This window comes from Camelus dromedarius, chromosome 14 (genome assembly GCF_036321535.1).
Source record: "Camelus dromedarius isolate mCamDro1 chromosome 14, mCamDro1.pat, whole genome shotgun sequence".
Lineage (NCBI taxonomy): Eukaryota > Metazoa > Chordata > Mammalia > Artiodactyla > Camelidae > Camelus > Camelus dromedarius.
Window position 1 is genome coordinate 48,905,215 of NC_087449.1, and position 23,748 is coordinate 48,928,962.

General features: G+C 48.2%; 1 protein-coding gene across 1 annotated transcript; it reads left to right on the forward strand.

Annotated features, from left to right (window-relative positions):
• The first annotated feature begins 938 nt into the window (after positions 1–938).
• Positions 939–21,119, forward strand: SPOCD1 (SPOC domain containing 1). The gene is made up of 15 exons (XM_064493822.1): positions 939–1,610; positions 10,711–10,752; positions 11,724–11,903; positions 12,337–12,378; positions 12,544–12,610; positions 12,872–12,962; positions 13,751–13,910; positions 14,021–14,137; positions 15,488–15,613; positions 17,436–17,562; positions 17,795–17,967; positions 18,259–18,387; positions 18,941–19,030; positions 19,285–19,471; positions 20,401–21,119. The coding sequence occupies exons 1-15, from the start codon at positions 1,002–1,004 to the stop codon at positions 21,042–21,044; spliced, it is 2,784 nt and encodes a 927-aa protein (XP_064349892.1). The 5' UTR covers positions 939–1,001; the 3' UTR covers positions 21,045–21,119.
• Positions 21,120–23,748: the final 2,629 nt, after the last annotated feature.

Below are 23,748 nucleotides of genomic sequence, written 5' to 3' on the forward strand. Positions count from 1 at the left end.
GCCGTCCGCGCGCATCCTTGAGCGAGTCACTTTACCTCTCTGAATCTCAGTTTCTTCACCTGTGGCTGCCAGCATGCAGTGAAATAATGCACATGAGTAAGTAATTAATAAATGATCATTGTTGTTTCTATAGCCCATTTAAGCAAACATCTGAGAGGGGAGGGCCTTAAAGGTGGCTCTAGCTCAACCCTGTTTGGAGGCAGGCCTCCCGTCCCTCACCTGGGGCCCCAGGTCCTGCTGGGGTGCTTACATCAGAAGTTACTGTGGGCTGTCTCCCTGGAGGTGCCACCTGTGGGGGAAGCTGCCTCCCAGGTTCCCACTGGCCTGGTGTCCTGACTGGGCTGCCGAGTCAGGCCCTCCATGGTGAAGTCTCTGTCTCCTCACAGGGCCTGCCTTCTGCTTTGGGCCCCAGTAGGTGGACAGACATGTCTCAGGAGGCGGCTGCAGAGGGCTCCAGCACAGAAGATCCTGTTTTCAGTCCACTCCACAGCTGTGGGCTTTTCCGGGAGGATGTGGAAGAAACCAACTCCATGTCAGGCCTAGTACTAAACCTGCCAGGAGAGAGCTCTGGGGTGCCAGTCTGGGCTGGCAGCAGGAAGAAGGTCTTCAGGGAAGAGGCCCATGGAGGTGCCAGCTCCCAGGCTGTGGGTGCTTGTGGAACCAGCCTGGAGGCCCAGGACCACCTGGTGGTCCCGGGGCTGCAAGCTGTGAGACAGAGCCAGGACTGGGTGCTTGGCCCCAGGCTCCACAACCTGATGCCCACAGTGCCTGCCCAGGGGAGGGCTCAGGCCCCCAAGAGGCTCCAGATTTCTCTGCACGACATCTTAGCTGGAGGTTGGCCCAGGAATCTTTGTAGCATTTCTGTGGGGGCAGGAAAGAAAAGCAGGAAGTGTGAGGCCCACTCAGAGGGTGGGGAGCGGGCTGGTGGCATCTTGTGGCTTGATCAGAGCCCTGGTGGGGACAAGCCCCAGTCTGTGGGAGGTCCCCCACAAGGTGCTGACATGGAGTCTGTGGGAGGCCCTTGCAATCCTCTCTCTTCCAAGGACACTGGGTCTGGGCCTGGAGATCCAGGTGAAGTTTGGGTGGGATGTGCCTCAGGGACTAAGAAGTTTGAATATTTGCCTACTGCAGGGGCTGGGGCCCAGCCAGGCAGCCCCTGTGACCCTGTCGGGTCCCCACTGCCCAGTGAAGGAGAGTCCCTTCGGCCACCTGCCCGGGATCCTCCACTGAGCCCTGCACTGTGCCTGGGAGTGTCTGGAAAGGCTTCTACAGAGTGTCAAGAAGCCAAACACATTGTGGGAGCTGGCGATGATCATGGCCCTGCCACCTCGCACAACCAGGAAGAGCTGGAGGTCAAGGCTCAGCCAGGGTCGGGGGCGAGGCCAGAGCAGGAACTTGCTGCTTCCACTGACAACCCCACCAGCTCCCAGGAGCCTGCAGCCGGCAAGGCCAGCTCAGGCCCATCCATGGGGCAGAGAAGTTGCAGGCGTGCTAAAAAGTTGAGAAGGGGCCCAGTGCCCTATGACCAGGACGAGAGCGCTGACAGAGGCTCAGACAACTCCAACCAGGACCAGCCAGAGGACCCCAGCCCAGGAGGCTGCCACAGACTGGTAAGCTGAGTCTAAACAGTTGGGATAGAAAAGGCATCATTATCTTTTGGAGTCAGGGAGTCCTGGGTTCAAATTTTATTTCTGCCCACTTCCTAGCTGAGTTACTCTGGAATATTTTATAACCTCCCTGTTTCCTTGTCGGTAAAATTGGAACACTAATTCCAATTTAATGGTGTTGTTTTGAGCATTAAATGTGATGATGGTGTAAAATAACATGCCTAGCACAGCATAAGGCACAAGGTAAGGTTCATTCATGTTAAATTTGCTTTTCCTCAGGTGTCACCATGGCCCTGTGAGATAGGCATTAGTCCTATATTTCCAGATGGGGAAACTGAGGCTCAGGGAAGTTAACAAACTTCTCCAAGCTCATACAGCAAGGGAGTCAGTTCCTGGCCATGTTCCCTGCATTCACTGCTTCCCTTTCCATTGTTCCTTTACTGCTAATAACTGTCATTTGATTAATAATCATAGCTGACATGTTTATACACCAAGGGAGAATATGGCATTACCTGTTTTTGATGTATATTTCTCACGTAGTTGAATTTTTTTATGACATTTATTGAATATTTATTATATGCTAGGTGCTTTTGATTTATTCTTTGCATGAAGCCCAGAGAGGTAAGGTTACAGGCCCAAGGTCCCACAGCTGGTAAATGACAGAGCCAGGATGCAAACCCAGGCAGTCTGTTTGGAGAGCTTACCCACTTGTACACATTCCTCATTAGCATCACAGCAGTAACGGCACCAGGCTTCCTTACCACATGGTGGGTACTGTGCTGAGCACTTTATTTCCCACCTTCCTAACACGCTACAAGGTCTATGCTATTGCTATATACCCATTTTAATGATGGGGACACGGAGGCTCAGACAGGTGAAATGACTAGTTCAAGACCAGATAGCAAATTAGTAGAACTGGGATAGGAACCAATGAGCTGCTTGTGTGATTTACCACTATTTGATACTATAATTACATTAGAAATGCTGTTACATTGTCTTTGCAAACATCACTCAGAAACATTAATTTTTAGTTAAAAAACTAGTAAGTGTTTATCATAGAAAATAAGGAAGAAACAAAAACCCTCATAATGTCAGCATTTAGAGCTATCTCCTATTGACATTTTGGTGTATGTCCTTTCTTCCATCTTTTTCCTATGCATGGATATCTTTTCTTTGCCTAGAAATTGGATCACGTGTGTCAAAATTTATAACTTGACTTTTTAGGTATTAAAAAAACTGTTTTACAATGAATTTGTTAACACGGAATGCAGAAATCCCTTTTAATGTCTCCTGGCCAAGTTGCCCTTTGTGTGGAAATAACCACTGTTAATGGTTAACATCCTTCTAGTCTCCTTTTTATGAACTTCTATACATATATGAACGTCTATATATTGATCACAATTTTTTATATATAAGTAGGCTCATACTATGCTTCATTGTTCTGGGACTTTTACTTTGTTTATTTTTCAAGTGCTAAATTATTTGAAGATCTTTCCAAGTTGGTACATACTGTTTTGCTGAATCTGTGTGTTCTCTGGACCCTGCATCATAGCTGTCTGCCGGCACTAACAGGACCAGAGGATAAGCCAGGACTTCCTTTTCTCATTTCCAAATACTATTGTGTAGTTAAGAGCACGAAGCCCAGGGGGAGGGTATAGCTCAGTGGTAGAGTGCATGCCTAGCACGCAGGACCAAGCAATCCCCAGTACCTCCATTAAAACAAACAAACAAACCTAATTACCTACTCCCCCAAAAAAGAAAAAACATATAAAAAATAAAAATAAAAAAGAGCACAAAGCCCAGAGGCCAACAGCTTGTGTTCATTCTGGCTTTGCCACTATCAGAATGACCTGTGCAAGTAGCTTCACCTTTTGGAGTGTATTTTCCTCATCTGCAAAATCGGGGTGTTAAAAGAACTTACCCAAAGGGTGGTGGTGAGGAGTAGATGAGATGACATGAACGTGTGTTTGACATTTAGCACAGTGCCTGGTATAAGAAAAATACTCAAAAATGTTATCTGTTATTGACATACAATTTTGTCCTGCTCTAAGTACTGCCAGGGTGAACATCCCTGTGCATCTGGCTTCTCCCCATTTCAGATTATGTATTTGGGCCAGATGCCCAGAATTGGGATTCCTGGGTCTGCAGTGTTTGGGGGCAGGGGTGGTGGAGCCAGGTGCCTGCCTGCCTGCCTGCACTGCAAGCAGCTCACGGCTGCTCTCTCCTCCTGGCCCTATCCTTGACTCTGTGGCTCCGCCTGTCATCCCACAACTTCCCAAACAACCCGTTGCCATGGCAACTGGTGCCAGCTGCAGGAGAAGAATTGAGGCTGGGCTGTGACAGGGACGGGCAGGTGGTTGAGGACAGGGCTGAGTGGGGCGTGGGCAGGCGTGGCAAGCGTGGGCATAGTGCCTGGCTGGACTGGAGCCCCTTTCAGGGCCCTGGCACCTTCTCCTGGAGGCAGCTTGGCCCATGTCAAGGGCAGATAGACGGGTTCAAGGTCAGGCTCTGCTTCTTAGAATGGAGTGACTTTAGAGAGATCTCTCTTCTCTGAATCTTAGTTGCCGCCTCTATCAGCTGGGCCCCAAAATGGCTGGGAAGCTGAGAGGTTGGTTGTGTTGTATTCTTTTGGTGTGAGTTGGAGACTCTTGGAGGGAGGTGGGGAGGTGGGTTGAAACACCATTTTCTTCTCTGTCCTGAGTCCCACAGTGAGTGATCAGTGAGGTCTGGAGTCACTCTGTGGATGGGATAGCAGGGGACATGGGAGGGCAGCTCTGCCAGTGCCCCTGCTCCGCCCATCACAGCTTGGGAGGCACACAACTCCTCCGGCCCCACCTAGGCTCCCAGGCTTGGGTACTTTGTCTGCAGCTGCAAAGCATCAGGAAGTGTGTGAGGGAGGAATGTGTCTCCAGCAGTTGAACAGCCTAAGAATAGCTCTTTTAAGTGCTTACTGTATACCAGGAGCTTCACAGACGTCATCATCTCATATTTAATCCTCACAATAGTATTAAAAGTCAATGTTAGTAACTTTGTTTTGCTGATTAAGAAAACTGGAATTCAGGGTCACACAGCAAATAAGTGGTCACACAGCAAATAAGTGGTCAGGTTTTGCAGCCTCTTAGAATTGCAGAGTGTCTTCTCTTCTGTTTTCTGCAATAATTTGTATAAGATTGGAATTATTTGTTCTTTGAACATTTTGGTAGAATACTGATGAAAAAAATGTTTGGACTGGTGTTTTCTTTAGGGAAGATGTTTCCTTCTCTACTCAGTTTATTCTATGATTGTAGGTTTATTCAGTTCAAAATATTTTTTTCTTGACTCAATTTTGCTAAGCTATATTTTTCTAGAAATGTATCTACTTAATCTGAGTTTTCAAATTTATTGGCATGTTGGCATAAAGTATTTCACAGTAGCCTTTAATCTTTTTAATATCTGTGCACTCATGATTACTCATTCCAAATGTTGTCTAGTTGTACCTTACCTTTTTCCCTAATGTTGCCAGAGAACTGTCTGGTGTTTTCAGTCTTTTCAAAGAACCAATTTTTGGTTTTGTTGATCCTCTCCATTGTATGTTTGTTTTCAGGGTCATCTTTCTTTCCATTTAGTCTCTAATTTTATAATATCTTAAGAATGATGCTTATTTCATTAATTTTATGTCTTTTTCCTTTCTAATAAAGTAATTTAAAATTATAAAGAAGCCTCTAATTATCGTATTAGCTGTATCCACACACTCTAATATATAGTCTTATCATTCAATTCTCAGTATTTCATAATTTTTATTACAATTTTTCTTTGGCCTATGTGTCATTTAGAAGTGTATTTCTTCTTTTTCCCTTTTAATTGAAGTATAGTCAGTTACAATGTGTCAACTTCTGGCGTACAGCATAATGTCCCAGTCTTGCATATATATACACATATATTCATTTTCAAAAGTGTATTTCTTAATTTCCATTCATAGGGGTTTCTTTCTTTTCTTTCTCTCTTTCTTTTTATTATTGCTTTTTAACTTAATCATATTGTGTTCTGAGAAAGTCATCTTTATCTAAGTTGTCTGATACAGTAGCCACTAGCCTCTTGTGTCTAGTGAGCACTTGAAACTTGGCCAATCCAAACTGAGATGTACTTACAGGTGTAAAACACACCCTGGATTTCAAGGACTCAGTACAAAAAAAAGTTAAAATTTCATTAATAATTTTATATTGATTACATGTTGAAATGATAATATTTTGGATATGTTGAGTTAAATAAAATATGAAATGAATTTCACTTGTTTCTTTTTCCTTTTTTTTAATGTGGCATCTAGAAAACTTAAAAGTACACATATGGCTCACATTTATATTTAATTGGGGGGTGTTGGTCTAAAAAATACTAGTCATTTGAAATTTATTGAGATTTGCTTTATGGCTCAGGCTGTGCTTAATTTTCATGTATGTTACATGTGTCCTTGAAAATAATACATATGTTCTAGTTGATAAGAACAGTGTTCTATATACATGCACACAGATTAAGCTTCTTCATTGTTTTCATTGAATCTTTTTTATCCTTGCTGATTATTTTGTCAGCTAGATTTAGCAGTAGTTAGAGAAATACATTAAAATTTCTTGTTACTGGTGGATTTGTCTTTATCCTCATAGCTTAGTCAATTTTTCCTTGATGTTTTTTGAGATTATGTTATTAGATGCTTATACATTTAGAGCTATTATAGCTTCCTGGTGAAAATGCTAATCATTATGTAATGAGGTCTTTGCCTCTATTTTTTGCCTTACAGTCTGTTTTATCTGATATTAGTAGAGATACAAAGCCTTATTTTGGTTAGCATTTGCTCATTCACATATTACTCTATGTTTTCCTCTTAACCATTTTGCATTGTTGTGTTTTAGAAATAAGTTTTATAAATATCTTGTAATTGGATTTTCTTTTTTTAAAAAGTCTGATAATTTTTATATTCGTCTGAAGTATTAGTCCATTTACACTTGTTGTAGTCACTGATTTATTTGAATCCATTCCTACTGTCTTATTTTGTGCTTTGCATATATCTTGCATTTTCTATACTTTTCACCTTTTTCTTACCTTCTTTTAGATCGATTAGTTTTTCTGCTTCCTTTTTTATCTCTCTAATAGTTTGGAAATTTTCTGTGCCCTGTTAATATTCTTTTGGTGGCTGTTTTAGCAATGTTAACACAAATACCTAACCTTTCATAAGTATAAAGGTAGTTACTATTTTTATCTTTCTCTGAAATGATATGAGGATCTCAGAATGCTTTGATTTCATGTATGCACCTCCCCAATCTATGGGCTGTTGTTATCTTGTAAGTTGGTCCTAAGTTATTTTTTTAATTCCACAAATTATACAAATATTATAGTTTCATATAATCAGTTTATTTAGATTTAACAACATAAATTTATCATTTTCTTTGCTCAGAATTCCTTTTTGCATCTCAGCTTTTCTATCTGGGATCATTTCTCCTTCCTTCTGCCTCAAGTTCATCCTTTAACATCTTGTTTATTGAGAAAAATTAGATTATCAAGAAAAATAATAACTTTCTTGGTTTCTCAATATCTTTACCTTTATTCTCAAAAAATATTTTTTCTTGTTCCACAATTGATATTTTCTTTATGCATATTGAAAATATCATTCTGCTATGTTTTGCCTTCCATATTACTATTGACAAGTTAGCTGTTAGTCTAACTGCCATTCCTTTGTAGATAAAATGTCTTTTGATGAGCAGCATTATAGGGTTAGTAGTTAACGGTGTGGCCTCTGGAATCAGACTGCCTTGATTTAAATCTTAGATCTTTGGTTTACCAACTGTATGACAGTGGGCAAGCTGATTAACCTCTCTGTGCCTCTGTATGCCTCAATTTCCCCTTCTGTAAAATGGGAGCAATAATATAGTACCAGTACCTAGCTCATAGAGTTTGATGAAGTTTAAGTGAACTAACATGGAAGACATTCAGAACACTGGTAGCATCTTTTCAGTGCTATTAAAATGTTAGCTTTTTTTTTCCCTCTTGATGCTTTTAGGATCTCTTTATCATTGGTGTAGACCAGTTTCACTATGATTTGTCTAGGTGTGGATTTACTTTTTCTTAACTTTTGAAAATTCACTGAGATTTTTGAATCTCAATTATCTGTTATCAATTCATGAAAATTCTTAGCCATCTATCTTCAAATACTCCCTCTGCTCAATTCTTTCTCCTCTCTCCTTCTGGAACTTTAGTTCCAAAGTGAAATTAGTCCTTTTCATTCTATCTATCCTTTGTGTCTCTTTGATGGTGTTTCAACAGAGTATGTGCTGTGAATATTTTGGATAATGTCTTTAAATCTATCTTCTTGTTCACTAACTTATTTCAGCTGTATGTAATATGCTATTAAACCTATATATTGACTTCAAAAATTTTTTTTAAATTGAAGTACAGTCAATTACAATGTGTGAGTCTCTGGTGTACAGCACAATGTCCCAGTCATGCATATATATATACGTATATTCATTTTTGTATTTTTTCTGTTAAAGGTTATTATAAGATATTGAACATAGTTCCCTGTGCTATACAAAAGAAACTTTAAAAAAAATCTATTTTTATATATAGTGGCTAACATTTGTAAATCTCAAACTCCTGAATTTATCCCCTCCCACCCCCTTTCCCTGGTAACCATAAGATTGTTTACTAAGTCTGCAAGTTTGTTTCTGTTTTGTAGATGAGTTCATAGTGTCCTTTTTTTATTTTTTCAGATTCCGCATATGAGTGATATCATGGTATTTTTCTTTCTCTTTCTGGCTTACTTCACTTAGAATGATGATCTCTAGGTCCATCCATGTTGCTGCAAATGGCATTAGTTTATTCTTTTTTATGGCAGAGTAGTATTCCATTGTATAAATATACCACAACTTCTTTATTCAGTTATCTGTTGATGGACATTTAGGTTAGTTCAATGTCTTGGTTATTGTAAATAGTGCTACTATGGACATTGGGGTGCACATATCTTTTTACTTTAGAGTTCCCTCTGGATATATACCCAGAAGTGGGATTGCTGGGTCATATGGTAAGTCTATTTTTAGTTTTTTGAGGACTCTCCATACTGTTTTCCATAACGGCTGCACCAAACTACACTCCCACCAACAGTGTAGGAGGGTTCCCTTTCTCCACACCCTTTCCAGCATTTATTGCATGGACTTTTGAATGATGGCCATTCTGACTGGTGTGAGGTGATACCTCATTGTAGTTTTGATTTGCATTTCTCTGCTAATTAGTGATACTGAGCATTTTTTCATATTCTATTGGCCATTCATATGTCTTCATTGGAGAAATGCTTGTTTAGGTCTTCTGCCCATTTTTGGATTGGGTTGGCTTTTTTGTTATTGAGTTGTATGAGCTGTTTCTATATTCTGGAAATTAAGCCTTTGTCAGTTGCATCATTTGCAAATATTTTCTCCCGTTCCGTAGGCTGTCATTTGTTTTGCTTATGGTTTCCTTTGCTGTGCAAAAGCTTATAAATTTAATTAGGTCCCATTTGTTTATTTTTGCTCTTATTTCCATTGCCTGCCCTGGGAGAACGCTGCTAAGATTTATGTCAGAGAATGTTTTGCCTATGTTTTCTTCTAGGAGATTTATTGTGTCTTGTCTTATATTTAAGTCTTTAAGCCATTTTGAGTTTATTTTTGTGTGGAGTGAAGGAGTGTTCTAACTTCATTGATTTACATGCTGCTATCCAGTTTTCCCAACATCACTTGCTGAAGAGGACTTTTACTTTTAATAGTTATTATTATACTATTTTTCATTTCTAGAAGTTGTGTTTGGTTCCCAACCAAATCTGGTTGGTCTTTCTATATATATTTTTTGCCCTTCACTTGTATGTATGACATCTCCTTTTATTTCTTTAAACATATTATACATACATATGTCGTACTCCAGTCTGATAAGTCCAGTATCTAAAGTCTTTGCTGATCTGATTCTGCTGTCTGATATTTTAGAGTCTCATATGCTAGTATATGGACCCCTGAGAACGGGGGCCAGCCAAAAAGTTTTAAACTGTGAAGGACTATTCTTAATATCTTTCCTGTTTTCCTTCCCAGATGTCCCCTGTGTTCTGTATTCCCCCGTTTCTCAATTTACTTTTTTGAAAGGCTGTTTCATTCCCATGGTTTAAAAAAGAAAAAAAAAAACAAAAACCAAAAAGTCTCCTTCCCAGCTCTTAGTCCCTTTCCTGCTGGCAGCCTCTGTTATTATAAGGTTTTTGTAGATACTTCCAGAGATGTTTTATGCAGATTCAAGCAAATACAAATTAAAAATTCCTTCTCTCCATTTTTAACGCAAATGGTAGCACACGACACATATTGTTCTGAACTCGTTTTTTAATTTAAAAAATATGTTTCTGATTGTAAAAGAAACACATGCTCACTTTGAATAACATAAATAGCCAAGTGTCTACAAGTAGAAGCGAAAATCCCCCTGGAATTTCATTCCCAAGAGATAACCTGTATTATGCATCTATAAATATATATTTACATAAATGGGCTTATGCAACAGATACTGTTCCATAACCTATTTTTTTCTTTTTCCCCAAATAATATGCCTTGACATCTTTCCATGAATCTTTCCATATCTGTCAGTGCTTTCCATATAGCCCAGCATTTAAGTGCCTGGGCCCTGGAGTCAGGCAGAACTAGGTTCTAATCCTAGCTCTGTCACTTAGCTACAGGACTTTTCAGAGCCTCTCTGAGCCTCAGTGTCTGCATCTGGAAAATGGGGATAGAAATTGTACATACTTCATGGTATTTTCTGAGACCTTGATAAGATCAGCTATGACTTCCTCCAGGGCCAGCTGCTTTATAAGCCCCCAATGAATATTAGTTTTTTATTATGACTCATTTCTTTTAATGGCCAATTAAAATCCATAGTATGATGTATCACCAATTATTACCCATTCCCCTTTTGATGGACATTGGATTATATCCAGTTTTTTTCTTGTTGTTATAAATGCCAACCCAGCGAACACTAAATATACATCTTTCACCTTAGTGTGGGTGTCTTCTTGTGAATTCCCTGCAGTGGGGTCACTGGTCCTCTGATTTCTAATCTCTGTGTCTTCTTTCTTTCCAAGGAGGCAGTGAAAATGCCCCATGGGGTGAAGCATGTGTGTTATGTAGGTTTTTGCTTTTATTATTCCTCTTCCTCCTTCTCCTGAGGTCTGGTGGGGTGGGAGGGGTCCTCCCCAGTAAAGGCAATCCCAGCCCCTCATGGCCTACCCTAGTCCAGAGCTTCCTAGTGTTCCCCATTCCCTATGATGCTGAATCTCAGACTTCCAGTTTCCCCCAAACCTTGGAACCTGACCATTCATGATAATTCATTCAAGGATTAGTGTTCAGACCCATTTGCTTTCAAAACAATTCCCCATGGTTTGTTTTAAGTTAAAAGAATAAAAACATACTTAAATTGGGATAAAAGCCTAAAGGAAGCAAGAAAAGGGGAAGGAGAAGGGGAAATCTTGTTACAGCAACCCCTTGCCTTGTAATCCTGGAAAGGTATAGCTGCTGGGTTCAAAGTTAATGCTAAGCTTCCTAGCAGCCAAAGCAAAAAGAGGAATAGAATAGATTCTGTAGATCATTAGAAGACCCCAAACTTCTCTGCACCTTGAAATGATGTTGAAGGGCTTCCTCCAAAAGGCAATAGAGGGGTGATGGACATGTTCACCATGTGCCTGCTTCAGGGGAAGTGCAAAGAGCAAGCCGGTGACCCCCAAAAAGGGGCATGACAGGGCTTTGAAGAATGGAAAGTGGACTCAGAATCTGTCCCCTTGATAAGCAGCATCTCTAGTGAAAAGGGTGAGAAGGGTCTCAGTACAGGGTCCAGTTGACTCTGAACGTGGCTGGGAGTGAGAGGGGAAACAGAGAGGATGGGAGTGAATACAGGCTCCTATCTTGGGACAGAGGCCAGGCAGCCTACAAACATTTATTGAACCCTGCTGTTTTCTAGGCCTTTTGTAGGCACTGGGAACACAGTGTAGGCCAAGACATACATGGTTCCTGTCCTCACGCAGCTTACAGTCCAGTGGGACAGAGCGACAGTAAACAAGTACAGGTGAGGCGAGGGCTCTGAAGGGCTCTTCTCCCCCAGCAGGTTGGTTCTGGCGCGGTGATCCGTCTCCTGGGGGCCATCAGCCGTGGCCAGGCTAGGGGGCCGCTGCCTCCAAAGCTGGAGGTTCTGGAGGACATGATGGAGGTCAGCTCAGCCTCACCTGCCCAGAGGCCCAGAAAGAAGGAAACGCCAATGGCCCAGGGCCTTGAGGGGTGCCAGGTACAGAACAGGTTATTTACACTGACATGTCACTTAATCCTGCTGAAAGCGGCACTTGCACACCTGATTCATAGAGATGGTGCTGCAGCCAGAGAGAAGCTATAACTTGCTCAAGGTCACACAGTGTAATAGCCAGAGGCAGGGTTAGATGTCTGCTGAGGGCTGTGTGCTCCTTCTGCACTGCTGAGTTCAGGAGCTTGCCAGGGCAAGGGAGGAAGGGGGCCAGGCCCCTCGTATCTGGGGAGAGAGCAGTCGCTGACCTTTGTTCCTGGCCAATGAGCAAGTCCTACCATCCCAAGGTCCTCTAGTGGCCTCCCTCAAGGGGGACAGCATGGGACTCTGGTGGCCTCTCTGATCCCTTCCACTATCCCGGGAGTCATTCTCTGCCCCCCAGGGACACCACCTTCTTTTCCACATCCTTGTTCTGTTGCAGGATGGGGTCCCCTTTCAGGAGGCCGATGCTGAGTGTCCTGGGGTGAGTGCTTCTGCCCTGGCCACACGGCTCCCTCGATGGAGCACAGGTCAGGGAGAATGGGGGAGTGGGGAGGCAACTGGAGAAGCAGTGGCCCCCTGGGGCCAGGAGGCTGCACCCAAAGACAAGGCCTCAGTTCCTTACCCCTACTCCACTCCCCCACCCCAGCCACAGTGCGGCCTAGTGGAGGCTAAAGAGGAGGAGCGTGGTAAACAAGATGAGGGAGAGGACTCAGGTAAGCGGCCATGCCCAGCTCCTGTTAGGACTCCTCTCCTACGCCCTCCCCCTTTAATCAGCCCGTAGTCCTTTCCCAAAGGGGTAGAGGCTGCTGGCTGCCTGGGCTCGGCTCCCAGACAGACGTCCTAGACACCCTAGGTCCTGGTAGGTTCCTGAGGTTGGGACCCCTCCCTTGGCTACCCAACCCGTCAGCATTGAGTCTCCCCTTCCACTTGCCCCTGAGCATCCACTGGGAGCCTGTGACTCTCTTTCTCCACAGCTCAACTTCAGCCCCAACAGGAGAAGCTGCCCCTGGATATTGAGGTACGGGGCACTGTGGTCCGCGCTATGCAAGAGGTGCTGTGGAGTCGGTAAGGCCTTGCTCTGACTTCCCTGACATCCTTGACATCCGGAAGGGGTACCCTCACAACTCCCAGGGCTGTGTTCTAAGGGCTTTTGTGCGTACAGCTAACCCCATTTTGTAGTTGTGAGGTCATTTGTCAGCATAAGGAGCCAATGGAGAACTGAATTTGAACTGGGGTCTCTCTGGCTTTAAGGTCGAGCTTTCCACTTAAGCCATGACAGCTCTCAGTGCCTGTTCAGGCCCTCATGGTCCTCACCCACAGCAAATACTTTCAGATACAATGAGACTCTGTGCTGGGACTATCTCAGAGCTCTGAGCCCAGAGCTCTCATTTACTAATGTTGAGACCAAGGCCCAGAGAGGGCAGGATTTTGCAGAGGCCACACAGAAAGTCAATGGCAGATTCAAGGTTACATCCAGGGCCAGGGCTCTGTCCCCTGTCCTGATCAATGCCTTCCCCTCCCTCCAGGCTTCCTTTCCTCCATCCACACCCCACTTCACTGGCTAGGGATGGAGCATGGGCTGAGCAATCAGATCTTGCTTATCCACTAATTGCATGGCTTCAGGCAAGCCCCTTATCTTCTCTGAGCCTCAGTCACCCCATCTGTAAATGGGGAATGATCCTCCTCCTCCCTCACAGAGTTGGAATGAGGATAAATGGCTTCATGTAGGAAAATGTTCAGAAGGGAAACTGGAGTTGGCCCAGACCCTGCTCTCACCCAGGTCTCCTTCTCGGGCTGAGTGCCAGGATAACCCCATGGGCTCAGTGCTCTGGCACTGCCCTTGTCCCCCGCAGCCTTAGGGAGCTCCCAGACCTGGTGCTGAGTGAGGAGGCGGTGGAGGGCATCGCTGCTGGCATTGAAGCAGCCCTCTACGACCTGACACAAGCCACCAATAGCCGCTACAAGACCAAGTACCGCAGCCTCCTGTTCAACCTCCGAGACCCCAGGAACTGGGTGAGCAGGGCTTTGGGCTGGGCCAGGCCTCCCTCAGAGGTGCGAAGCCCTGGCATGGGGTCGGGGTGGGGGTCTCTCCAAGCGGCATGGTGCAGCCCCTGTCCCTGCAGGACCTGTTTTTCAAAGTGGCTCACGGAGATGTCACCCCTCACGACCTGGTGCGGATGAACTCAGTCCAGCTGGCCCCCCAAGAGCTGGCCCGATGGCGGGACCAGGAGGAGAAGAGGGTGAGCTATTGGTTCAAGTCAGGACATGTGGGAGGGGTTTTGGGAGGGGGAAGGCTGAGGATGGAGCTGGAGAGACAAAGTAGAGAGAGGAGGAAGACCATGAGGCAGGGAGAACAGGACAGAGAGAAACAGAAATGAGGAAACGGGAAGATCAGGCAGCCAGGGAGAGTCAGAGAGACTCTCCACCAAAAAAAAAAAAAAAAAAAAGCAGAAATGAAGGGGGTTGGGGGTGAAGCATCTGGAAGAGGGGTTACATCCCTGGGAGATGTCATCTTCTACTTGCTTTTCTATGGAGCTGGGCTGGGGGGTGGGGGGACTGGAGTTGATGGTCCAGAGTCTGGACTCCAGGATTGTCACCCAGCATCCATGGGAGGTAGACCCTGTGGGGTTCCCCTGCTCCCATCCGAGCTTCAGAAGCCCTGGAAAAGGCTGGAAGTCTTCCTGATGCTCTAGGCTGGGTGAGAGACCCCATAGCACCCACACTTCACAGCTACACCCCCATAGACCCTGTGTCTGTGGGGCTCTCCTTCCCTGGGGACTGCTCAGGGGCAGTGAAGGTGTGGGCACTGAGCCAGCTTTGGGAGATGCTTGCATAATGGTTGTCTTGGTGGGGACAGTGCAGAATGAAGATATGGGCACTTTGTTCAATAATTAAGAATTTCAAGATGACAGCAGCATTAAACATGGGGCCCTTCTACACCCAGGGCCCTGGCTACTGCATGGAGCCCAGGCCCATGAAGCCAGCCCTGCAAGGAGGACAGGGCCTCTGTCCTCCAGGGGTTGTCAGAAAGAGGCAGACTTTCAGGAAACATTTCAGATAGGATGACATTGATCACCGATAAGAATCACAAGTAGCATTTACTATGAGCCAGGCTCCGGGCTAAACACTCTACATATGCTGTTTAATATGATGCTCTTAATTTCATTTCTAGAGATCAGAACAACTGCGGTTTAGAGCAGTGAGAAGCTTGCCCAAGGCCGTACTACCTCGTGGGCCTTTGTGAATGGCAGCTGGTCCTTCAGAGCCTGCGCTCTCTGGACTCCACCATTCTTCCCGGGACAGAGGGTGGGGTATAGTCAGGAGGCAGATTTGACTTGTGGGAGAAGGTGAAGTTCAAGAAGACTTCCTGGAGGAGGCAGGGCTGGAATTGGAGGGTGAATGAGTGGAATATGGAGAGGTAGAGCTGAGGGCAGAGGGACTGGCAGAAGCAGCAGTGTGGAGGAGGGGACAGGGCTGGCATGGAAGAAGAGTCACAGCAGAGGGGTCTCAAGGGAGAAAAGGGAGCACTTGGGCTCTTGGTGGTCAGAGACCCCTGACCCCAGCTGAGCTGGGGCTGCTCTGCCCCTCAGGGCCTGGAGATAATTGAGCAGCTACAGAAGGAGCCGTGCAGCCTCCCGGCCTCCAAACTGACCCACAAGGGGGAAGTCGAGATCTTGCGGGACATGGACCAGATGCTGACCCTGGAGGATCTGGTGGTAAGTGGGAGCCTGACCTGGTGCCAGGCAGGGTCTGTGCCCAAGGCTCCCACTCCTCACCTCACCAGCCATGTGGCCTTGGACAAGTCCCTGACTACACTGAGGCCCAGGGTCTTCACTGTAAAGCAGGGTAATGATGATTACCATGCTGGGTCTGGGAGAGCATGGGGGTGACAGCGCCTTCTCAGTGCTGGTCTGCTTCCTTTTGGCCTAACCCCAAGGCACCTCACGTGAGTGGTAGTGAGTCCTGTCTCCGCAGTTACCTTCAAGCTCAGACATTCCAACCAGATCCCAGGTTGGGAAGCAGGAGGGCCGCACTGTTTGAGCCAGTGACTTTTTGGATGTAAGGAGCAGAGACTTGCTCTATTCCGCAGAAGGACTTAGGGATGCTACCGACAGGGAACCACCTGGAGTCCAGGGAAGTCTGGGTAGAGTCTCCTCTTGCCTCAGGGGATCTGCCCCATCCTCTTGTCCATCCTGCTCCTTCCTCTCCCTTGGCTCCTCCATCTTCCACATGGTCTGAAAAGGTGGCTCAGCAGCCCTTGAATCATGAACCCATCTGCTCAGCCTCCTGCAGCCAATCAGAGCACCCCAGTGGCTCACTTCAGTCACTCTCAGAAGAGGGCTGCTCTGGCTTTGGTTGGGTGCTCCGTGGGTCAGATGTTCACCATGGTCTAATCAGCTGTGTCCAGGGTGGGGGAGTGTGGGGCAGGTCCCTTGATCTATGTTCGCTGGGGAAATGCAGTGATATGACCGATGGAAATCCCTGCTCCTCCCCAACCAGTATCCAGGCCAACAACCAGAACTGCTGGCTGTGCAGAGAGGAGCCCTGAGGGGGTGTGGCCCCTCCCCAACCCACGCCCATCTGTTTTCCCAGAATAAACCGAATGTAAATGTAGAAGGAGGAGCCAGAGAGAGAGGAAAGGGGGTGAGGTGCAGAGTAGGGGAGGGGAAATAACTCAGAATAGCAATCTTTACTCCTGTTGAACACCTACTACGTGCCTCTTTCACAAACAATGCCTCATTCAGACCTCACAGTGCCCTGGGAGGTAGGTGATGTCAGTTTCCTGGGTGAGGAAGCTGAAGCCATTTGCTCAAGGCCACTTGGCCGTAGGGGAGACTGGAACCCAGGCTGTCCCTGTCCGACTCCAAAACCTGTTCTTTGGCTCTACTCTTGAGGTGGTTTTAAGGGCAAGAGTAGAGTTTTCAAAATCGTTTCAGATCTTCCTCAAGCAATGTCTGTTTGTGTTTAGAGCTGTTTCTATTATGAGGGAAAAGGGAGATTTGGCAATGGGCATCAGGAGTCTTGAAAATGTTCATTCTCCCCATTTCTGTCATCTGCTTCTGAGAACTCCGTCCTAAGGAGGTAATTGAAAGTTTGAGGAAATACTGTCGGCACAAGGATGTCCTCAGTACTGTTAGTAATAGTGAAAGCCGGGCAATGACCCGACTGTTTAGAAACAGAGGTGATGCATACACTCTAGTCCGCTCATCAGTGCAGTGTCTACAGGGACGATGTCACGTGGCAGGTGCTACGGTTCTGCTGTGGTTCACAGGCAAAATGTATAGAAAAATGACTATATACTGAATACCCAGAAAATCCATAGTTGTTCTAAGTGGTGGGACAGGGGTGATTTAAAAAAATTTTTTCAAATTGGCTGTATTTTCCAAATTTTCTGTAACAAGTTCACGGTACTTTTGTAATAAAAGAATATATTATTTAGAAAAGTAAAACTACATCCACGAGGCTCCCTACTCATGGAGGGCTGCTGACTTCTGCAGCCACCTTCCCAGCCCACCCCTCTCTCCTCCTGTGCCTCAGGGACCCATGGTGTCTACCGACCGCAGCGCACTGGCCCTGCCTGCCATGGCGAAGGACACCGCGGAGCAGCACAAGGACACCACAGAGCAGCACCACTTCCTAGACCCCAGCTGCCACGTCTGCATGGGTGGGAGAGAGACATTGGAGGGGTGCAGGGGTGGTGGGCAGACCAAGGCTGAATGTGGGGGCTCAGGGGCCACAGGGATTCCTGGACTGGGGAGAAGGTGGCAGGGTAGGGGTACCTGTGTCCCAGGTCATCTCTAAAAGAACCCAGTTTCAACCCTATTTCTAATGCCCTGGGCTGGCTTCAGCCTAGCTGCTACCCACTCCATGTCAGCTTCTGCCTCTGCTCTTTGCAGACTGGAAGCCCTCGTGTAAGATGCCAGGCTCCTTCAAAGCCACTGGGAGGATGGGGGACAATGCCTTCCAGAGAGTCCCAATCCTAGGCCCTATGTCCTCTCCAGAGATGCCCCAGACCAGGGAGAAGCCTCCCACGGAGCCCCAGGACAGGTGTGGGGCAGGGGCCAGGAAGGTGGGCAGCCCAGCAGGGTGGGTAGGGGAAGCCACTTGCTGGGGCAGCAGACACAGCCTGGGCTTTTCCATATGGCCTAGGGCAAATCTTACCACTTGTATGGGCCTCAGTTTCCCCGTCTGTGCAATGGAACTAATCATCCTTGCCTGCTGGTCTCCACTGAGTAAGGCCATCCTAAGGCCACTCTGGGGATACAGGACCTTCTCTGAAAACTAGGGAGCTGCTAGGGGAGGCCCTGATGACTTGAGTTGTGCCTAGCCCTGTCTTTCTATCCCTTCTTCTAGGCCCCAGATGCCTGCTGGGCCTACAGAGGCCCTGCCCAGCCATTTGCCCTGGGAAGGGTCTCTGGACATGTTCTCCATCAAGCAGTTCCGGGTCAAGGCCCAGCTGGTCTCGGGACACAGCTGTCAGCTCATCCAGGTGTTCCTGCCGTGCTTGTCAAGGGATTCCCTTGCACACTGGCCAGCCTAGTCAACTACTTGCACCCTTATCTGTTCATTCATTCATTCATTCATTCATCCACTCACTCACTCATTCTGAAACAAGTCATTGGCACCCTCTCTGTTCCTGGCCCTGTGCTAGGCACAGGGGCAAATGAGATGCCAGCCCCACTCCTGCAGAGACACATGGGCAAAGGACTCCCTGTAGCCCAAGGCATAAAGCAAGAAGGAACCAGGAGAAGGGGTCTGGTGCCTCTTGACCCAGAGGAGGGTTTTAGGAATCATTGTTGAGTGAATGATCAGCTGAAGCATTGGGTGAGGGTGGGCAGGGTTTAGAGGAGGGAGTGAGGGGCTTAAAGTTGTAGAGGATTGGCCAGGACGGGCTGTAGGTCTCCAGGGGCAGTTAGGGCTTCCTGGTATACTTCCTGCCCATCCTCTTGGCCACAGGCTGTGGCTTCTGGGTAGCTGGTACCGAGTCAGCCCTGGGCAGGTGGGAAGCTGGGAGGCTGACTGGCCATCCTGCCTGCCCCCAGGCCCTGCCCCCAGTGATCCGCTCTGCAGTCTGCATCCCCCCCAACGCTGTCTGGGACTTTCTGGCCAGCATCTGCCCAGCCCGGGCCAAGGTAACCCCTCCCCTACCCCTCAGCTCTCTTCTGCTCCAGCTCTGGAGCAGAGGTCTGGTTTAAAATATCCAGGTCCAAATTCCACTGTGACTACAGACTCACAGGGTGACCCTGGGCCAGGCCTTCTGTTTCCACCTCTGGAAAATGGGGACGCTCTTCCTCACAGGGTTCTCAGAGGTTCAGATGAGACCAGGGGTGTTCACAGGAGCAAAGAGTGACTGTTCCTAAACCTGCTCTCCTTCCTGCAATTGCAGGATGCCTGTGCGGTCAGACTGTGCCCACACGGTGCCCGGGACACCCAGAACTTCCACCTGCTCTACTCCTACCTCAACAACAAGCAGCGCCATGGCCTGGCAGCTGTGGAACAGGTTGGGGTGGTCCTGCTGCCCCTGCCTGCCTTCCAGCCCCTGCCCACAAGGCTGCGACCTCTTGGAGGCCCAGGTGAGTGCCCCATGCCCGTCCCAGACACTGCCTCCCCTCACTTGGTGACACAGTCACCCATCTCCTTGGAGATGGGCACATCTCAGAAGGGAGCTGAGACAGGCAAACATGACAACACAAACAAGAATAGCCCACATTTGGATATTGCTTACTACTTGCTAGACAGTGCTCTGAAAGCTTTATTGATATTAATTGATATAGTCCTCAAAACAACCCCATCAGAATGATAGTATTCATTTCTTCATTTCGTAAATGAGGAAACGGTGGTAGGGAGAAAGCAAGTGACTTGTCTAGAGTCACAGAGCCAGTCAATAGCAGAAGCTGGGTGCCTGACCACCACACATACAGCCTCTCCAATCAGGCACCCTGGAGAGAAACTCACGAAATAGCCACATTTGACCCAAGCACAGCAGGACAGAGGCAGGACCCACAAACAACTGGCTGAAAGCAAGATCTAAATAAAAGAGGAAAGAGGGATGTTTTCACCACAGCTATCCTGGGCCAAGCTGACTTTTGTGCATGGATAGCCTCTGGGGCGTGGCTCCAGGAAAGCATGGGTAGGGGGTGGAGTTGGGGGTCAAGGGGTGGACTGTACCTGTTCCTAAGCAGAGAACTTGACCTTTCTGGGCTGCATGTCCTGGGGACAAAGTAGTAGACTCTGAAGCATACAGTCAAGGTCAAACCATCCATGCCCGCCCTCAGCCAGTTGAACCCTTTCCCACATTGTGAGAGCAAATCTTTGGAGTCAGGCTCTCCCTCCCACTTACTTTCCCCAGCATCTCATGGGCACCATCTCACTGCTGGAAAGCTCTTCCTGGGGCCTAACCTCCAGACCTCTTGCCCCAGCCAGAATGCAACTTCTGGGGGCTAGGCATTCTCTCCTCCCAGGTCATTGGTCTCTTCCCCTCTCTTCCTCTCTCTTCCTCCAGGCCTGGAAGCCACTCACTCAAGCCTGTTGCTGGCCGTGCTGCTCCCCAAGGCAGGGCTTCCAGCCACAGTAGAGTCCAGCCCTTTGTGGGGGAAGGTTCACAAAATGGTCTCCTTCAACAGAAAAGTGGAGATGAGATGCTCCCAGCCAGAAGACTCGGGGCCAGATGTGGCCCTGAAAGGCTCCCCTCCCCCAAGGGATCCCCTGAAGCAGAGCCGGGACAAAGGCAGCCTGGCTCCAAGGGGAACTTGTGCTTGGCAGAGGCCCCCCAGAGGCAGAGGGAGACTGTGGGGAGAGTCTGAGTCCTGGCAGGGTCCTGGGCAAGGGCAGTGGCCCCCCAAACCAGGGTGGTGGCAGTCCTGGCATCCCTATTCAGCAGCACTGGGCAGCCATGGTCAGCACCTCCACAGGGCCTCCTGTCCCCAGCAAGCCCTCCTGCAGCATCTTGAATCCCTGGTAGCCATGAGCCATCAGCTCCAAGCCTCACTGAGGTCCCTGGGCCAGGAGCAACTTCCCCAACCCTCTGTCCCACCTCCTGCATGCAGTCCCTGGGACCCTTGGCCTCCTTTGCCAGCCCCGGCAGCTCCAGAGCCCCCTGGCCCAGCCCCTGACTCCTCTTTGGAACCCCCAGTTGGAGAGACCTGACCTTCATTGCCCACCAGCAGAGGGGCTTTAATTCCCTCAGCAGTGCTGAACCCTAAGCTGTTCCAGGGAGAGCCACAGGGGCAGAGGAAGGAGAGAGTCAGTTGTTTGAGTTTCCTGTTCTGCGGTTTGTTTGGTGTTGATTTTCAGTTTAATAAAGAATTTGGCAAAGTTGAGACTGTATCTGCTGGTTGGACAGGAGGGACCCTGGGCCTGGCCAGGTAGGGGTAGAGGTAACCAGTGTGTCTGTGAGTTTCTGTGCACAGATATAGCAGAGCTAAAGTGCTGGGCATGGAGGGGCAGCCTTGCCAGATGCTTGTCTGAGGTCCTGAACCATCATTGTGCCTGAGGGCACAGCTGTTGCCATGCTGGGGTCTGGAAGTATTTTGTAAGTATTTTGAAGTGAGTGGAAGAAGGCAGCACTAGGCTGGGGAGAGAGAGAAATGTGGCTTTTTGAGGAGGGGTAGAGGGGAAGAGAAATGAGGCTTTTGAAGGAGCAGACTCTTAGAGATTGTTAAGGGGAGCAGATTGCAGTGGTTTTTATATTTTTCAGTGACCAAAAATTTTCACTCTGGATAGTCAGAGATTACCATCATAATCCCTACATGTCTCTGTGTCTGTGTGTATCTGGGCGTCTCTATGTGTATATGGGAGTCTCTATGTGTGTGTGTGTGCCTGTTAGCATGTGTGTGTGTCTGATTGCATGTCCGTGTGTGGGGCTGCTGAGAAAGTTGGGAGGTCCATATAGGATGACTCCTCTCTGTTCCTCTTGTGAGCGCCCATGGACTGATACCAGAGAAAGCCAAGGGTCTTGGCCTGGGTTGGGTGGATATTCAGGGTGGGGTTGGAGGCTGGTGTTTGGACAGAATGGGGCTGCCTTGCCTGGGGCCTGGAGTGAGCTCCTAACAGCAGCTACAGTTGTAAGGCATCTGTATGTGTGCCTCCGGAGAGCTGAGTCTAGGCACTGCCGGGGGAACTACCTACCTCCTGGCTGCCTAACCCAGGGCCCAGAAGCAGGGCCTGGATTGGAGGAGAGAACTTCTGGCACGTCCCGAACTTCACCCCCAACCGCCGCCCCGGCCTGAAGGGGTATACCCCTTCCTACCCCTTCTCAAAGTCTACCGGTGTACCAGCCTCTCCCAGGGCTGGGAAGTTTGGGACAAGAGTTGTTTGGAGTTCCCCGTCTCTGCCCCATGATCTCTGCTACTGCCCTACCCGCGGCCGACAGCAGAGGGGGCCCTCAGCCTTGGGATGGAGGTCGGGGCCGGCAGGACCAGAGGCCAAACTAGGGGCGGGACGAAGTGTGGGAATTTAGCCGTAGGGATTGGAAGCGGGTGCGGGGGTGGGGTGCCGGGGATGGGACAGGGAGAAGGGACAGAACAGGTGAACCGGAGAGGGGGCGGGGCTCCTTCCGGAACATTCCTGCTCCAAGGGGATTGTGAAGGCTCAGAGCTATATGCAAATTACTCAAATTATCATGCAACCTACGGCTCAATTCTGAGTCGGCAGCAACTGGGGTCATTTTCTTAACACAGGGCAGTAGGGGGGACGGCGGTGCGCCCCCTAACTCCAGGCCCAAGGCTCCCTCCTAGGGAGATAGGAGAGCGTTTGCTGCCTTACCGAGCACTCAAGGAAGAAGCTCTGTACTATGGGCCGGGACTTCCTTTCGGAGCGTCAGTTTTACTCTCTGTAAATGGGGGTGATAAGGTGGCCCTCTAGCACCTCGGCCGGGGGGTGGGCTTGGATAGGTGAACCTCGAAATCCTCAGTCGGCTTCGAGCCTGGGAGCTGGACATGACCTCCATCCACCTTTTGGCCCTAGTCCACAAGCCCCTTGGATTTCTTTTGGCAGAGGCCAGGAGAGCGGATTAGTTGAACTGTTGCCGGGGGCGTGACCGAGGTTACTAGGGTTCGGGGACGTTGCTAAGCAACGCTGGGCGGGGCTCACGTTGCCAGGCCCGAGTAGGAGTCGCCAAGGACCCGAAAGGCCACCTAGCTTCCCTCGGTTTTAATGGAAGGCACCCGGCTACTCTGCTCTCCCCGCGATTTTCTCTGGGCCTCAGCTTCCCTCGGGCAGGATGCTGTCTCTGAGGGTCCTTCCGGTCACACCCTCCGCGACTCCGTGATCCTCTGTGCTCTGGAGCGAGGAAACCTGGGTCTTTGTGCACGTGTCTATGGGCTTGCTGGTGAGGTTAGGAGAGGGGCGGTCGCTTTTGGGTTTCCATAGCAACCGCTCCTATGCCACCCCATTGCTCCCAAAGATTTGAGCTGTTGCGTGTGCAAATTTACATGTATCTGCATGTCATTAACATAGAGGCGGGGCCGGAACTGTTTGGCAACTATCCCTGGACAGTTGCGTTTGCTTCTCTCTCATCCTGCCTGATGGGCACGTGGGCCGCGCATGCGTGAGTGTTTTGCTTATTAAGGTTCCTAGATTTGGGGTAGGTGGGTGAACTATAATAGTGACCATTGGTTCCCAGACCCCCAGTCACCTTACAGCGCAATTTACATTAATCTGTCCAGGTACCCCTGACCAAAGACACCCAACCAGTTCCACCAGGCAATGCCAGCCCTGGTTGGAATCCCAGTTCTGCCCTTTTCTGTCTGTGTGGCTTTGGGCAAGTTTAGTTGCCCTCTCTATGGTTCAGTTTCCTTCTCTGTGAATAGAGATACTAATCCCTAACTCATCAGGTTATGTGAGGGTTCAA